Source organism: Mauremys reevesii, linkage group 8 (assembly GCF_016161935.1).
Source record: "Mauremys reevesii isolate NIE-2019 linkage group 8, ASM1616193v1, whole genome shotgun sequence".
Classification (NCBI taxonomy): domain Eukaryota; kingdom Metazoa; phylum Chordata; order Testudines; family Geoemydidae; genus Mauremys; species Mauremys reevesii.
In genome coordinates this window covers 32,834,251-32,851,929 of record NC_052630.1, presented here as the reverse complement: position 1 = coordinate 32,851,929, position 17,679 = coordinate 32,834,251, and the positions used below count along the sequence as shown (strand labels likewise).

Sequence of the window (17,679 nt, the reverse complement as noted above, 5' to 3'; positions counted from 1 at the left end):
ATTTTTAGTGTAACGAAATGTACATGTTATGACTTACTTCTCACTATCACTATTTCACATGCAAGGAACAAGGATAAACCAGAACCCATTGTTAAACTATTTTAACAACAAAAGGGATTTCATTAATGTATGCAGCTGGTACTGAATTGGGTTATAAGTGAGGATAAGTGCAGTAGAAAAATGGTCTGTCTCCATTGGATTGACTGAATGACAGAATTGAAAAAGTAATCTAAAAACCAAATTGACAATTGGAAGCAAAAATGAGGGATGGATAAAGAGCTAATTTAATTCTTTCCCTTGGGTTCTATTAGCATTTGGGGTCAAAAGTCCATGCAGCTACAAGGTGATAATAGCTGCAAGGTAATACAGCCTATGATTTGGCAAACTGAGGCTCCTTTGCCTCTCTGAAAATTTATTAGTGCCAATATCTGTTCTCTACCAAATACATTTCCAGAATATACTGTCACTTCTGCAATCATTGAATGAGAAGGGACACTTTAGAGATCTGAAGCCAAATTCTTGAAAAGAGGCATGCAACTCTCTCCACCTCTATTGTGAAAAGTAAATGCGGACAAATATTTAATTAGTTTTTATTTCATAAGAGGTAGTCCAGTAATTTCTGGTGTTTCCAAATCAATTGTTGCAGAACAGCCAAGCTAAGTACTTTAGGAACTCCCTTAAAGGGAAAACTAGTGTGGTGTTTGAGAGAACCAAATGTGGGATTGCAAAATTTGTTTGTGTGGAGATCATCTGAGTTTGTCCGGTTAACCCTGTACTTGGAAACAGTCCACAAATATTGTGGTGCAGATAAACTGTTTTAAATGGGCTACAGTAATAGGCAAATTGCCAAATAGGATAAGTTTTATAGTTTTGATACCACAACTCCAAATCCCTGGACCTCTTCCATATGATCTATGAAGCTGGACTAATATATCCCTTTAGAATTAGCACAAATATAATCTATTCCTCATGGTCTGTCAAGATTATTTGTACATGTTCTTCATATCCCGAAATACATGGGAAGGTCCTTCATCTTGCTTCTGTGGAGACTGTAGTCTGCTTAATTACGATGAGAATATCAAATGAGATTTCCCCCAAAGAATTTAGGAAAGAATGTGGCCAGGCCATCAAATAGACTCCATGTGTTCTTCCATAAGTTAAGGGAGTTCATATTTAAAAAAATACAAGCTAGCTTTTAAAATCTTGGACATAAGAGTCAAAACATGAAGAGGAAAGAGGCTCTTCAGTGGAGTCATTACTAAGATTACGTGGGGAAAGATCTTTACTGTTTGGGTTTTTTTTGCCAAAGCTCTACTGTGTAATTTCAAAGGAAATACATTTTTGTAGTAACATTTACAGTATTGGAGTGAGATGACTGAAAATTTGTTGAAAAGTCTGGCCAGCTGTATACATCCAAGTTATCTTCCTTTGAGAGCTTATCATTAGTGGCAGGTTTTGTAAAGGATAGTTAAGTTTCCTTAAATGAAACTGTTGACAAATAGGGGGGATGCTTGAGTGTGTTTTTAAGCATGTAGGATGTGCTCAGACAACAGCAAGGGTGGGCAAATAAGTATCTAGTTCAATATATTTCTAACTATATTTTTCATGGTGTCACACAGTCATTTATTAAATAGTGATATTAATCTCAAATGGAAAGCAAAATGTGTAATATAGCCTTTGTTGGATGGTTGTGTACTGTCAGCTGTTCTGTTTATTATTGATGCATATATCATTGCAGCAACTCTCACGCTTGCCCTCCCCATTTTCCTTGCCCTTGGGTTGTAAGGTTTTGGTTTTTTTTAAATCTCCCCTGGAGAGCTGGAAGGGATTGAATTACGTTGCTCAGGTATCACATTACCAATAAAAAAAAAATCAGTTATTGATCTCTCCCTGCTGTCAAGAAGTCATGACTTCTTATGTCTGGAAGCAACAAAGAATCCTGTGGCACCTTATAGAAACACAGGCGTTCAGCATAGCAGCTTTTGTGGGTGAATCTTCTTCTTCTCTTGCAAGAAGAAAGATGCAGAAGAAGAAAGTGAGTGAAATTCAACTCATGAATGTGAGTCTCTAAGTCTTAGATACTACATTGTTTGTTGTTTTGATCCATTTAGACACTCATGACTTCTTATGTCTGGAAGGTGTCATGTTGATTTAATTTCCATGTATTTGAGTTCTTAAATACAAAGTTTCTAGAATACTTGCTAGGAAATACTTACCTTGATATCTGCTTCTTCCAAAAGGTAGTCTGTGGTCTTTTCAGTTTGCAGTCCTTACCAGGGACAGTATTGCATCATTTGAGCAGCTATCTTTATTTGAATGTAATTTAAATTATTTAAAAGTTCTTACACTGATAGCCAAGCAAAGTGAAATCTGCTTTCCTTGTGCTATCTGTTCAGTGATGTAAACAACAGACCAACGAAACGTAGATACATAGAATCATAGAAATGTAGGACTGGAAGAGACCTCAGTGGGTCACTAGTCCAGTCCCCTGCACTGAGGCAGGACTAAGTATTATCTAGACCATCTCTGACAGGTGTTTGTCTAACTTGTTCTTAAACTTCCAGTGACAGAGATTCCACAGCCTCCCTAGGTAATTTATTCTGGAGCTTAGCAACCTTTACAGTTAGGAAGTTTTTCCTGTTGTCTTACCTAAATCTTCCTTACTGCAATTAAAGCACATTAATTCTTGTCTTGTCCTCAGTGGTTAAGGAGAACAATTTATCACTCTCCTCTTTATAACAGCCTTTTACATACTTGAAGACTGCTATCGTCTCAAGACTAAATAAATTCAGTTTTTTCAATGTTTCCTCATAAGTCATGTTTTCTGGACCTTTAATCATTTTTGTTACTCTCCTCTGGACTTTCTCCAGTTTGTCCACATCTTTCCAGAAGTGTGGTGACAAGAGCTGGACACGCTACTCCAGTGGAGTCCTTGTTAGTGTGAAGTAGAGTGTCTTGCTTACAACACTGCTGATAATACGTCCCAGAATAATGTTCACTTTTTTTTGGCAACAGTATTACATGTTGACTCATCTTTAGTTTGTGATCCACTAGAACCCCCAGATCCTTTTCTGCAGTCATGGGCAGTCATTTCCCATTTTGTGTTTGTGCAGTTGACTATTCCTTCCTAAGTGTAGTACTTTGCATTTGTCTGTATTAAATTTCATCTTATTTATTTCAGAACATTTCTCCAGTTTGATCATTTTTAATTTTAATCCTATCCTCCAAAGTGCTTGCAACCCCTCCCAGCTTGGTATCTATCTGCAGACTTTATAAGTGTATTCTCTATGCAATTATCTAAATAATTTATGAAGCTATTGTATAGAACCAGACCCAGGACAGATCTCTGCAGGACCCCACTCAATATGTCCTTCCAGCATGATTGTAATGGGGGACTTCAACTACCCAGATATCTGTTGGGAAAATAATACAACAGTATTTTGAATGATTTTGTTAGTTGTTTAAAAAATAACCTCATACCCCTCTTCATCCTGGTTAGGTGGTCTATATTAGATGCCTACCATGACATCACCCTTTTTTACTCCTTGTATCCAGAGACTTTCAACAGGTCTTCCTCCCACTTTTCTCAATCTCAGTGCAGGTGTATGCATCTTCGATATTTCTAGCATTCTTCTCCTTCCCAGAGGCTGGGGTAGGTCTACTCACCAATACATTGCTGATGTTCTGCAGTCCCCCGTATTACACTCTCTCTCTCTCTCTGGCTAACAGGCTGTAACCCTTTATCTTGTAGTTGTGTGGTAAGTTTTTCAAGCCTTCAGATAAGTTTTAATATTTAGGTCTTAAATTCTGCAGAATTTAATAACTTCGGCCCTGATACTCACAAGGTAAAGCTTTTCCACTGTTCTAGTGAGTTGATGATTGAATTTTTCAGACTCCCTTACCTTTTGCCATGTTTTGTCCTCTTCTGATCTTTGAATTTATAATGTAAGCATGATTTACCCAAAATTGAACCAGGCACATGTCATACTCAGCTCTAGCTTGGCTTTCAGCATTATCTCCCTAATTGCTAGCCTTGCTTTATTGCAGACAGTTCTTGAAAGCGTATCTTGATTATCCCGTCCAAGATGATTATTAAAGCAAGACAGGAAGCCGTTGATTCACTCACAGGGAATGTTTTCTGGTACATGTTCAGCAAAGGTGACCTTTGTATGTCTTTATTAAAACTTTAAAAAAATTGCATCTAGATTCAGAATATGATACATCTGAATAAGGGGACAAAAACAGAATAATAGAAATTCATTTTGGGGAACGTTACTAAGACACTTCATGAAGTTTTTTACCAAGGTAGTTGTTTCCAGCTCCTGTAAAAGTCATCAGCCTACCTAGCTGATTTCTTACTGTTTTTTATTTTTAATTTAATCTTATGTTCTACAGATTTGTCTATTGAACCTTTATACCAGTGGAGATGTATTTCTTCAATTTATTTTATTGAAGGAGGCAATTGAGATAAAACAACTTTTCATTACTCATAAGGATAAAATGGTTGCAGTCATTTTTCTAAGCTAATCCTTCCCTTTCCTCCTTGACAGTCTCGCTTGTATTTTCAGTTAATGGTTTACCCATGATAAAGTGGGAACTTTCTTGGTAAGTAGACCCTAAGCCATCAATTTCTACAGAATATAAGCTTATATTTAAAAGTAAAATAAATTCTCTTGTGTTTGTGAAGAGAACTTTATGAATGTGACCTGATACATTCATTTAATGAGGCTGCAGGCAGGGCTGTCCCTAGGAGGGTGTGGGGTCTGGGACATAGGTGCTGAGTTTCTATCTGGCAAGCCTGCTCCCCCCGGCCCTGCCCAGGCCCCACCCTCACTCCACCCCTTCCCCCAAGGCCCCTCCCACTTCCCCCATGCCTCTTCCCCCTCCCCATCTCTACCACCTCCCCCAAGCGAGCTGCACCCTTGCTCCTCTCCCCTCCCCCTAGCGTCTCCAGATGCAGTGAAACAGCTGATTGGCAGTAGGCCCTGGGAGGGAGGGAGAGGCACTGATCTGCGGGGCCCACCGGTGGGCAGGAGGTGCTGAGTTGGTAGGGGCGCTCCTTGCTCATCCACATCCTCACAAAGCTGTACCCTAGGGGAGGCTCTGGCTGCAGGCATACAGCTGCTGCTTCTAACTTTCCTAAGCAGTAGCTGAGTGAAAGTGACAACTCTGCTCATTTTCTCGTCTGCTCTTCAGAATCCTGGTGGCAGTGATGCAGCAAGAATCATGTAAATTTAACTCTGCAGTTGCATAGAAAATTCTACAAGAGAGGGAGACACCAGAGCTACTCAAAGGAGTAAGATTAAAAAAATTGAGGCTGGGGTAGAATAGTAGAAAGATTCCCAGCAGCCACGAGGTTCTTATGGCTCTAGGCTTGGGGAACAGAGAGGACCCAGAGAATTATAGATCACTCAGTCTAACTTCAGTACCTGGAAACATGCTGGAACAAAGTATTAATCAGTTTGTAAGCACCTAGAAGATAATAGGGTAATACGCAAATGCCAACATGGATTTATCAAGATACAAATCATGCCAAACCCATCTAATTTCTGTCTTTGAGAGGGTTACTGGCCTAGTAGGTAGGGGGGAAGCTGTAGATTTGATGCATCTTTTTTTGTAAGGCTTTTGACACAGTCCCACTTGACATTCTCATAAGCAAACTCAGAAAATGTGGTCTAGATGAAATTACTATAAGATAGGGTGCATAACTTGTTGAAAGACTATATTCAGAGTAATGATCAATGGTTTGCTGTCAAATTGGGAGGATGTATGTAGTGGTGTCTTGCAGGGGTCTGTCTTGGGTGCAGTACTGGTCAATATTTGCATTAATGACTTGGCTAGTGGAGAGTATGCTTATAAAATTTTCAGGTGATGCCACAGTGGGAAAGGTCACAAGCACTTTGGAGGACAGGATTAGAATTCAAAAAGACCATGACAGATTGGAGAGTTGGTCTGAAATGAACAAGATTAAAATCAATAAAGATAAGTGGAAAGTGAAGGAAAAATCAAATGCAAAATGTGGAATAAATAATAATAATAAAATCAAATAATAAATGTGCTGAAAAGGAGTTATAGTGGATTATAAATTGAATCTGAGCCAACAATGTGATGCAAATAAAAAGGGCTAATTCATTCTGGGGTGGACTATAAGGTGGATAGAAATCTGGCTAGATCGTCGGGCTCAACGGGTAGTGATCAATGGCTCCATGTCTAGTTGGCCGCCGGTATCAAGCGGAGTGCCCCAAGGGTTGGTCCTGGGGCCAGTTTTGTTCAGTATCTTCATTAATGATCTGGAGGATGATGTGGATTGCATTCTCAGCAAGCTTGCGGATGACACTATACTGAGAGGAGGGGTAGATACTCTGGAGGGCAGGGTAGGGATAGGATACAGAGGGACCTGGACAAATTAGAGGAATGGGCCAAAAGAAAGCTGATGAGGTTCAACAAGGACAAATGCAGTTCTGCACTTGGGATGGAAGAATCCCATGCACTGCTACAGACTAGGGACCGAATGGCTAGGCAGCTGTTCTGCAGAAAAGGACCTACGGGTTACAGTGGACAAGAAGCTGGATATGAGTCAACAGCGAGCCCTTGTTGCCAAGAAGGCTAACGGCATTTTGGGCTGTATAAGTAGGAGCATTGCCAGCAGATCGAGGGATGTGATCATTCCCCTCTATTCAGCATTGGTGAGTCCTCATCTGGAGTACCGTGTCCAGTTTTGGGCCCCACACAAGAATAATGTGGAAAAATTGGGAAGAGTCCAGCAGAGGGTAACAAAAATGATTAAGGGGCTGGAGCACATGATTTATGAGGAGAGGCTGAGGGAACTGGGATTATTTAATCTGCGGAAGAGAAGAATGAGGGGGGATTTGATAGCTGCTTTCAAGTACCTGAAAGGGGGTTCCAAAGAAAATGGATCTAGACTGTTCTCAGTGGTGGCAGATGACAGAACAAGGAGTAATGGTCTCAAATTGCGGTAGGGGAGGTTTAGGTTGGATATTAAGAAAACCTTTTTGCACTAGGAGGGTGGTGAAGCACTGGAATGGGTTACCTAGGGAGGTAGTGGAATCTCCTTCCTTAGAGGTTTTTAAGGTCAAGCTTGACAGCCCTGGCTGGGATGATTTAGTTGGGTATTGGTCCTGCTTTGAGCAGGGATTTTACTAGATGACCTCCTGAGGTCCCTTCCAACCCTGATAGTCTTGAGTGTAAGACATGGGAGGTAATTGTCCCACTGTGCTTGGCACTGGTGAGGCCTTAGCTGAAGTACTGTCTCCAAGCCTGGGCATGACACTTTTGGAAAGATGTGGACAAATTGGTGAGAGTCCAGAGAAGAGCTACAAATATGATAAGAGGTTTAGAAAACCTGACCTGTGAGGAAGGGTTTAAAAAAAACAAAACAGCTGGGCATATTTAGTCTTCAAAAAAGAAGTTATGGGGACCAGGAGATCTGTTAGGTCTTCACTTTCTCTTTGTAACAGCCCTTAACATATTTGATCAGTTGTTCTGCATGTCCACTGAAGGTAGGACAAGAATTAATGGGCTTAATTTGCAGCAAAGGAGAATTAGGTTAGATATTATTAGGAAAAACTTTCTAACTGTAAGGACAGTTAAGCGCTGGAATAGACTTCCAAGGGAATTTGTGGAATCCCTGTCATTGGAGATTTTAAAGAACAGATTAGGCAAACACCTGTCAGTGGTGGTTTTAGGAGTACTTGGTCCTGCCTCAGAGTAGAGGGCTGGACTAGATGACCTCTCTCCAGCCCTACACATCTGATTCTATATCAAGTTATTAATATGGAAGTGCTATGCCTGTTAACCTGCTGTGCATGCCCAGTGTAAACTGGATGTCTCCACAACCTTGAGCAGATTGTCTCTTGAAAGCTTGTGCAGTTAATAAGGGCTGTGCTGTCTCTTGACAATCCTGCGTACTTACGTGGGGTGGAATGAGAGGTGGAGGAAGCACGTCCATCGCAGGGAGCTCATGTGAAAAATGAAGTTCCCAAGCAGGGCACAGGGCCAGCATACTGTTAAGAATTTCAGGATGTGCTCTTCTTTTCTGAGGTGTGCCAGGGTTTCTCACCATGTCCATGGATGTCTCTAGTGGTATTTAATTTTTAATTAGTCAGTTAGCAGAAGGGGGAATGTGGATGGGATGGTAGGTTTTTCGGCTGCTGTTGCCACAAAAGCTTGTAATATTTCAGGAGGAAAATCCCTCTGTTGCTAATGTTTTAGCAAGTAAACTAAAGGAACTTAAAATGGTTCCCCCAAGGAAGCATGGAAATGGTACTGCTCCGTGCCCTTCACCAGTGGCAGGGGCGGCTCCAGGCCCCAGCACGCCAAGCCCGTGCTTGGGGCGGCATGCCGCGGGGGGTGCTCTGCCGGTCGCCGGGAGGGCGGCAGGCAGCTCCGGTGGACCTCCCGTGACCGGCAGAGCGCCCCCCGCGGCATGCCGCCGTGCTTGGGGCGGCGAAATGTCTAGAGCCGCCCCTGACCAGTGGATGACTCCTATTTGTGCTGCAGGAGATACAAATTCACCTCTGCCTGTGAGGGTGAATCAAGTGCACCTTTTAACTATAACACATATAAAGGTCAAAAAATAATTAAGGCAAATATGTGTGTGTGTGTGTTATCAAACAAATGAACAGTAACCTAGCAAGTGGATAATCTATATTTTTAATACATCCCATGGATAATATATTGTTATGTTTAACCCAGGAAAAAGAACACTTCTGAATCTGAATCCTTGCCCTACTGTCATAAGTTGCTTAGAGCACTAACAAGGCTCTATCATCCCTGTCTGTCCTGGGCCGCTCTTTGCATATCCTCTATGTTAAAGCCATTAGTTTTCCCTCTCTGTGTACTGTTGGACAGATGGATTCTTACAGCCATCCCTTTTTTCATGTTCTTCTATCTGACCAGTTGTACACCTGCCATCAGAGATGTTCTGGCTTCTTTCCTAGCATGTCCCAGATATCCAGAAAGGAAGATAACTTTTCTAGGAAACAAAAACAAATCAATTTTTTGTTTTATTCTTTTTCATAATTAAAATGAATGATTTAAAATTACCTTAATTTAAATTTTCTGCTCTGGTTGGATGAGATTCTCCACTAGTTTATTATCCTGTGAGAGTACAGTGTATTTGATAGCTACTTTCAGCTACTGATTCTCCTGTTTTTGACTTTGGCTATAGAAGTGTGTGAAACTGAGGGTGTGTATATGCTGTAGGAAACTGGTATTTCCCAGCATTTAAGTTTGTCTGCCTTGTAGTTCTGGGAACTGAGTTTAGAGGAGGTTTTATTATTATTATTATTATTATTATTATTATTTTATTTGAAGCTTTATTGAGGGGATGTATATAAAAAATACAAGTAACAAGTGGCAGAGGTTTTGTAATTTAAGTATGTGAAGGAACCTTGGATTTCTGTAGCATTAATTCCATAACGTTTGCTGCAGTGCATAAAATGTAATAACTCCTTCCATACAAATACCTATCCACTCTGCATACACAGAATTTATTTTAAAATATCTGCTTGAGGAGGTTGCAGGTGAAATCTTTGTCAGCTTCACCTTTGAGTAACAACCTAAATTTCTTATAGCAAGAAGCTTTTATGTGGTTGCAAGTACTGTATTTAACATGCTCCTTTATAGAGGGTCTTCCAAGTTGCCCACCCACTCAGCTGTATTTGTCATCTAAAATGTTATTTCTCTATACTCACATCTGTTTCCACTCTATTGCCAATTGTAATGCTGCTGTATATTCTCTGTGTATGGTGGCTACTTTCCCAGTATATTGAAAATTTATGCCGTGTAAGGGGATTTTACAGGTTGTCAAAAACATGAAATATTTTCCCACAGTAGCCACACCACATAATGTCTAAATGAAATGACATTGACGCATAGAATTAAAATATACACCTGCACATGACTTACTGCTTCATAGTGCTCAGACAAATGTATAAATAATATTTTAGTTTCCTTCATTTGTAGCCAACATTTACATATGGTAACCTTATTAAGTAGCTTCCATTGGTGAAATTTTGAGCATTGAACTAAATAGAAACAGTGAATGAATTAAAATGAATGTCTTTTCTTCTGTTTCCCAGAACATTAAATGATATTGCCCTGCAGAGGGCAGGTGATTAATATCACCTTTTAAATAAACAAACATAGCTAAATACTGTAAACCAAAAATTAAACGGCTACCTCTTCCCCCCTGCAAAAAACCCCAAACCAAACAAACCTAAACAAATATTGTAATGAGCAATCTGATCTCTGCCAGGGACATTACAATAGACTCCCAGGGCTGAATCTGCCATGGTGATCAAAACCTCAGTACATACAAGCAGAGCATAATTATTTAATGCTCAATGTACAAGTTGCTGATCAACAGTCTGAAAAACTTGGAAGCCTTGGCTGACCAGTATTGCTGATCTGAAAATGAAAACTGGCGTCCTGCCTTAATTTTCTTGTAAATGTCACCAAAGGGCAAATAAAAGTGGATGATTTGACAGCATATCTTGCTGTTTTGCTTACCACCATCTCTTATCTCGTGTAAGCCAATTGTATCCTTCTGGCACTTCAGGAAGAGTGTTGGTGGGGTAAATAGGTATGTGATCTCCCTAGAATGCGTTATGAGATACCATTGGACAGCAACATTTTTTTTTAAATTAAATCAAATTTGTGTCTTGACTTGTTCTTGAAAAATCAGTTTTATGTTCTTGGGTGGTTTTGCAGGCTTTTGGGGGGAAACCAGAAGGAGGGACAAAATATGGTTCAGAACTCTGATTCAGAGATAAAATGCTTTAGTAGGAGTGTCCAGCGGGGCTAGAAGGGGGAGTGGAGATTATAAATTGAGCATAGCATCAAGATATCAATAAGAACGCTCTCCAGAACAAATCTTCAGTTCATCAACTGCTCAATTCTCATTCACCTGTTTTTTCTCTTTCAAACATTGTAATCTATCATATGACTTATCTGTTTTTCTGTGTGTTAACAGAGGATGAGAAATATCCCAGTGTATGTAGGGATTCCATATGTTGTGCTGTAGTTTTTTGTTTGTTTGTTCCACTGCACTGATTCTTTTATTATTACTATTTATAAATCTTCTAAACAGGATTCCTGATTTCTTTGAACTGGCTCAGCATCTGTCCTATCACCAATGTAAAGTTGATTAAAAGCAGATTTACGTTCTATCTTTTAATGTTAAATTGATTACAGCCTATTTGTTAAAATATACCAGATTTGAATTTTCTATTTCCCCAGAAAAGTATACACCACAAAATCAAAGTGAGAGGCTGAATTATTTCATATTTAAAAAAGAATTTTAGGAAGAACATTTAGTGGATAATATCTTATAAAGAATTTAAAGGCAATTTCCCAATAGTAAATTTTCATTTTTATAATAGTCCCTATTTCATGTTTTCATTTTTTTTTTTTTTTTGGTTTTCATCAGGATTTAAAATCAGATATATAACAAAAACATTTCACAAAGTTGGTTCCTAAAAAAAACAGCATCAGTTAGTATATTTTGCTATTTGACACATTAACTGAAGTTTTTAAAGCAGATGTGACCTCCATTTTGGACTTTAAAGAAATTTGTATTCACCTTCCCAAATGAGATTGAGTGTAGTGTGATGTCCCTGAATTATAAAAACAGAGGCTTTGTAACCTATATCAGATTATGAGATTAATTAAATGAGCAAACTGAAATTTTCCCATTATAGAAAGAGATCTGTCTGAGTCAAGCATTATTGATCCTGGTCCAAGATTGCAATGACAAAGTTATAGCTTTGTCTTGACAAAATGCAAAAGTCATAATTCTAATTAGTCCTATTTTACATATTTACTATTGGAAATATGCTCGTGATTTAAAAGTACATAGCTCCAAAAGAACCAAATATGTCAGTGCTCATGGAGGATTTTTACTTGAGGTGAAAATCCAAGTAATATTTTTGTCCAAGAAATCATGGTTTTAACAAACATACACTGCTTTATTCATCACTTGGTATAAATAGTTTTTCTGTCTTTCTAGACTATAGAATCTAACTGGCGATGTGGACGACACAACTTGCAAAGAATTCAGTGCCGCTCTGAAAATAGCAAAGGTGTCTACTGTTTACAGTATGATGATGAAAAGATCATCAGTGGCCTACGGGATAACTCCATCAAGGTAATATACTTCCTTCCTCTTTATGTAGAGACATGAGCCACTGCCTCTGTCTTGGCTTTAGACTTGGAAAGGAGGCTGTCAGGTGCCGCTTGTTTCCTTGGGGCCCATCTCTCCTGTCTTTTTGTGGGGTAGTGGTGTTTGTGCAGCACTTTCTGAGGATGGCATGTTTTGCATGATCTCTCAGGGGAAGCTGGTAACATATCCCTGCTTGTGTTTTGCCTCATGAGTGATGTGGATTGCCAGTCATGGCAATTTTGGCCAGATTGAAAATCAACACCGTTATGAAATCACGTTTACTGTAAACAGATGGCTTGTGCCCCCTTGCTTGGCTGCATCCTATGGTTTTGTTAATGATTTGGATTATTGCTAATTTCTGCTCTTTCCCTATGAAACAAAATGTTTCCTTATGGACGACAAATTTCTGTCTCATGGTTGGCAGTTTCATAGATCTGTCCAGCATGTGCTTATCTCCTTGGCAAGGCAGGAGAACATAAAAACAGAAGCGAAGGCAGGAGAATGTGCATGCTGGATTGCTCATGGATTCTCTTTGCCACCACTGGTCTTCTCTTCACAATAGTGAAAGCCAAAATTTCAACCCATATCTTTGTTTTTGACAGATTTGGGATAAAACAAGCTTGGAATGTTTGAAAATATTAACAGGGCACACTGGCTCTGTTCTCTGCCTGCAGTATGACGAGAGAGTCATTGTAACTGGATCTTCGGACTCTACAGTGAGGTGAGCCTCAAGTATTAGCCCAATGAACTCAAGTCTGGGGTAGAGACACTCAAAACAAACAATCTACTGCAAGTACTAAAGCATAAGGACCATTCCACAAAACAAATATAGTACTGTGTCTTTAAGGGCTAGACACATGATACAGCAAAAGACTATATGCACTATTTTCTAGCATCCCCAAGCTTTAGAGTTGCATACTTGTAGGATTTGAATTTCAAAAGTTTTGAAAGACTATAAATCCTCATGATTCAGAGCATAAGCCAACATCTGACTGGGATAGGAAGAAACTTCTCTGCTGAGTGGAGTATTCCATAATTGCCCAATTTAGGGTTTCTTGCATCTTCCTCTGAAAAATCTGACCACAATTGATAATATGATACTGGCATTCGATCGCTGGCCATTCCTGTATTCTTAGGTTTAAAGTTTTGTGTGATCTTAATGCTCAATAAGGGGGCTGTAGTGACAGCCCTGGAAACGGCAATGCTCGTCCCAGGTACAGCACAGTCAAAGTCATTGCAGGTTTCTGTGGAGTGTTCTGTGTTGCCTTTGCCTGGAGGAGACTTCATTCTCCATGTCCAATGAGTTCTTAATCTCTGAGAGAGCCATTTATGGTCTCTTATGTGGTGTGGATGCCATTGCACTACGAATTGAGGGGAGATTACCACCTCTTTGTTTCACATGAGCTAGTGGACAGCTATGGAATGGCAGTAACTTCCAGTTGCTGCTGACCTGAACTTGAACTGGCATCTTTCATATAGGTAAAAGATTCGTATCTCATTACCAGTCCTCGGTGAAATCCATTGTCAGCCTCTGCTTGATTTGTGGCTTTTATACATAAGCCCCTTTGTCTGTAAAAATGACTTCTGGAAGCAAGCCATGAGACGTAGCAACTTTGGGCAGCCAGAGAGATAAAGTGGTTGAGAAGGGCTGTCCCTCAGACTAACAGACCACTCTTCATTGCATACATTTCGTGTTTGTAATGTGTGTAGTCATCTCAGTTAATTCAGGATACATTTCATTTCCCTTCCCCCACAGAGTTTGGGATGTAAACACAGGCGAAGTTCTGAACACACTGATTCATCACAACGAGGCAGTGCTTCATCTGCGTTTCTGTAATGGCTTAATGGTGACATGTTCAAAGGACAGATCCATTGCTGTTTGGGATATGGCATCACCTACTGATATCACCTTGCGCCGTGTCTTGGTTGGCCATCGTGCTGCTGTTAATGTTGTAGACTTTGATGACAAGTACATTGTCTCTGCATCAGGTGACAGGACCATTAAAGTAAGTTGGCAGAAAGTTTACTCAGGAAACTACTAATAATTTTGATTTGTAATGTGTGTCCAAAAGTTTAAAAAATTCCACTTCAGAAAAATTTAGAGTTGTTGAATGTGTGCTTAAAATCCAATTCCCAAATGTGTATGTGAGCAGTTCTGTGGCTATTTCTTTATCATTCATCTGTGACTTCCTGTTAGATGTTAAAGCTTTTATGCAAATAACGTGACTTGTAACATTTTTTGTGTCTTCTTTCATAAAGTTATAAAAAGCTTAAAATCTACTCAAGATTAGGTCTTGAAATTGGCTAGAAAATTAAGCATGGCACTTTTCTGTGCTTTTTTCCAAATTATTTGTTTTCTATACATTGGCAATCCTGTTCTAGACATGAAATGTATAGGCAGCCACCTTTCCCCACCATACCTTCTCAGCAACTAAACCAAATTTTGCCATGTTTGAGGGATTAAAATGCCATGTTTGAAGACCGCCAGATCATCTTAGTTACCCCAAACTTACTATACAACAAAGATATTTCCCTCCCTCCCTAGAACCACAGCTGGTTTAGATTGTGCCAAGAACTTTTTCTGGCGAAGTTATGTCTGACACTAAGGTACTGTATTCTTTTGGAAAATGACCCATTAGACCCTTTACAACTTTAAATACAACTTCTTTAAAAAAATGCACAAAGATTCTAAACAATTAATTTAACATTGAACCCCATCTTTCCACCCCCAAACATTCTTCTCTCAGCCTCAAGTCAAATGTCCCTGGTCTTGTCTTCAATAAACAGTAGATTGTTGGCCATGTCAATGGTAAAAAAAAAATAGGTTAATGATATTCAGACTAGTCTTTTGTGTCTATAGAAGCTTGTTATTTTGTGATGTGATTGAATTTAAATGTTGGCTGGTTAGCAATCAGAATTCTAAAATTACTTAAGCAATGCTTACTTGCTTTACAAAAAGTTTAAACGTTTTTAATACTTTAAATTTAAGATTTAGTCAATTTGAACAGATTTATGTATTATAGCAGTGCTGGGAGGACCCAGCTGGGTTTGCAGCCCCATTGTGGTGCACATTGTACAAATACAAAATACACCATGATCCTAGCCCCGGAAGAGCTTACAATCTAAGCTTTCGTTCAGCTTTCTCCTCAAAGTTCTTCTTTCGAGTCCTGATTTTTTAATGAAGTTTGAACATAATTTCCATTTAATGTATAAAACCTCGAGCTCTCTCAAAATGGAATGTTTTCAATTTTTTCTACAGGTCTGGAGTACAAGCACATGTGAGTTTGTTCGTACTCTAAATGGGCACAAGCGTGGCATTGCATGCCTTCAGTACAGGGATCGACTAGTTGTGAGTGGATCATCAGACAACACCATTAGGTGGGTTGAAGACGGTTGCTAAAAGTATATTGGAGAGAATATGCATTTGCAAATGTAAAAAGAAGGGATTTTTTTCTAGGTCTCTTAAACCTGCCTTACAGTTTAATAGCACAGTAATCATTTAGTTTTTTATATGTCTTGTCAGCATTAGAACAGGCAACCATTGCTAAGGAGGGAACAGGTAACATACAGCATATACTCAATCAAGTGCAGCTCACAAACTGTTGGGCTGATGTCAGCATCTAAAAATGTAATTTACAGATCCCACATCTTAATACAGTCTATTGATCTGAAGATCATTAGAGAAATTGGGGGTCCAATTAAAGCACCAGGTTATTTCAGTTACTACATATGCACCTCTGCCCCGATATAACGTGGTCCTCGGAGGCCAAAAAATCTCACCGCCTTGTAGCTGAGACTGCGTTATATCAGGTTCAGTCCGGTATGGTGTACCAGCCTGAACTGGCTTCCCTGGCGGTGATTTAAAGGGCCCAGTGCTCCAGCCGCTGCTGGGAGCCCCAGGCCCTTTAAATCACCACCGGAGCTCTGGCAGCGGGGCTCAAGCAGGAATTTAAAGGGCCCAGGGCTCCACACGAATTCGGATATAACGCAGTAAAGCAGCGGGGCTTGGGTGGTGCTTTAAAGGGCCCAGGGCTCCCTGCTGCTTTACCGCGTTATATCCGAATTCGTGTTATATCTGGTCGCGTTCTATCGGGGTAGAGGTGTACCTCTGATACACATGGCTTTATCTGCAGAACAAAAAGGGAGATGGATTCAGCAATAAACTTCATTTATATTGAAATAGTCATAAGCTTACAGCCTTTACTTTTAAAATGCATTTAATTTGGAAAAGGATCGAGCCAGTTCCATGGGGCAGACTGACTAGGAATGTGTCTGAGTTGCAATGTATTCCCTTCTGGGAACTGCGTACAGGGGCCTCAGGTGTACCTTTTCGCAATGTAGTATGGTTTTCGTTTTCAGAGACCCAATAAAGCTTATATTAAAATGGAAATTGCACCATGAGTAAGTGGATTGGAGCGCTATTGTCACACGAGCGTTTCTCAAAGATCCATTTCTTCTGTTTTCTTAAGGTTATGGGATATTGAATGTGGGGCCTGTTTAAGAGTACTAGAAGGCCATGAAGAACTGGTTCGATGCATCAGATTTGATAACAAGCGAATTGTTAGTGGAGCCTATGACGGGTATGTACATCAGACACACTTTGAGAAAATTATTCATGTATCTCCTAGTAAAGCACACTTTTGAAAGTTCTCATCCCTAACACACATAATGAGGGATTCTCTTTTGGTTTGCATCCTGTTGTCTAAGTGATCTGGTTATGACAGATCTACATTTAACCTGGGTGTTGCCCAGTTCCTGTAGATTTCAATAATGCAGACTACCTATGTCCTGAATGTAGCCTTTGAATATTATGTATTCTGTTTTATTCTGCAGCTCCTTCCAGTAACTTGTTCTTAGGTCTTCTTAACTCTTTTCGTAGGGGTAGGTAGGTAGCTCTAGCTCCCTGCAGAATTAAGTATTCTACTAATCAAGTTTATATGGCTTTGCTGTACAGCTCAAGCTGGTTAGAATGGACAAATAGCTTGTCTTAAGTAGTGTTTGTTCTGAATAGACACTTCACTTTGTTTCCTCCCCGTAAACATCACTCCTTGAGAAACTCCCTGTTTCCCAACAGCTCTGGCTGCCTTTTTACTAGACACCAGCACTGAAACTGTTTGTATTCTGAGGCTATATAAATATGAGCTCACAAAATTTTGAAATTGCAGCAGCACAGTCCAGCAGAGAGGCTGCAATATCTTCTGTTCTCTGTTAGGAGCCTTAAAGTTAGTCGTGTGGGGCTGCTATGAGGGCATCAGGAGCCACCTGTAAAGGAAAATGGCTTAACATTGAGTGAGTTCAAGGAAACTGTACAAGGACACGGATTATCCCATTGCTTTTATTCTCCTTGTTAGCTTGTCAGCTCTGGTATTGAGCTGAATTGTAGTTCAAGTGAACAGCATAGTGCTGTTGAAGGCAAGTCAGGAACTCCTTTCAACTTGAATTGGTTATTTTGATTCTATCCATCCCCTGGGATCTGTAATCCTAAATAGATTCCC

General features: G+C 39.8%; 1 protein-coding gene across 4 annotated transcripts in view; it reads left to right on the top strand.

Moving 5' to 3' along the window:
- Window positions 1-17,679, top strand: part of FBXW11 (F-box and WD repeat domain containing 11) — a 132,083-nt gene that overhangs the window by 101,568 nt on the left and 12,836 nt on the right. For all 4 annotated transcript variants that reach the window (XM_039485210.1, XM_039485212.1, XM_039485211.1 and 1 more), the window contains 5 exons: window positions 12,032-12,169; window positions 12,787-12,905; window positions 13,941-14,190; window positions 15,444-15,562; window positions 16,654-16,764. In XM_039485210.1, the coding sequence (XP_039341144.1) occupies window positions 12,032-12,169; window positions 12,787-12,905; window positions 13,941-14,190; window positions 15,444-15,562; window positions 16,654-16,764 (737 nt within the window). The remainder of the gene's footprint in view (window positions 1-12,031; window positions 12,170-12,786; window positions 12,906-13,940; window positions 14,191-15,443; window positions 15,563-16,653; window positions 16,765-17,679) is intronic.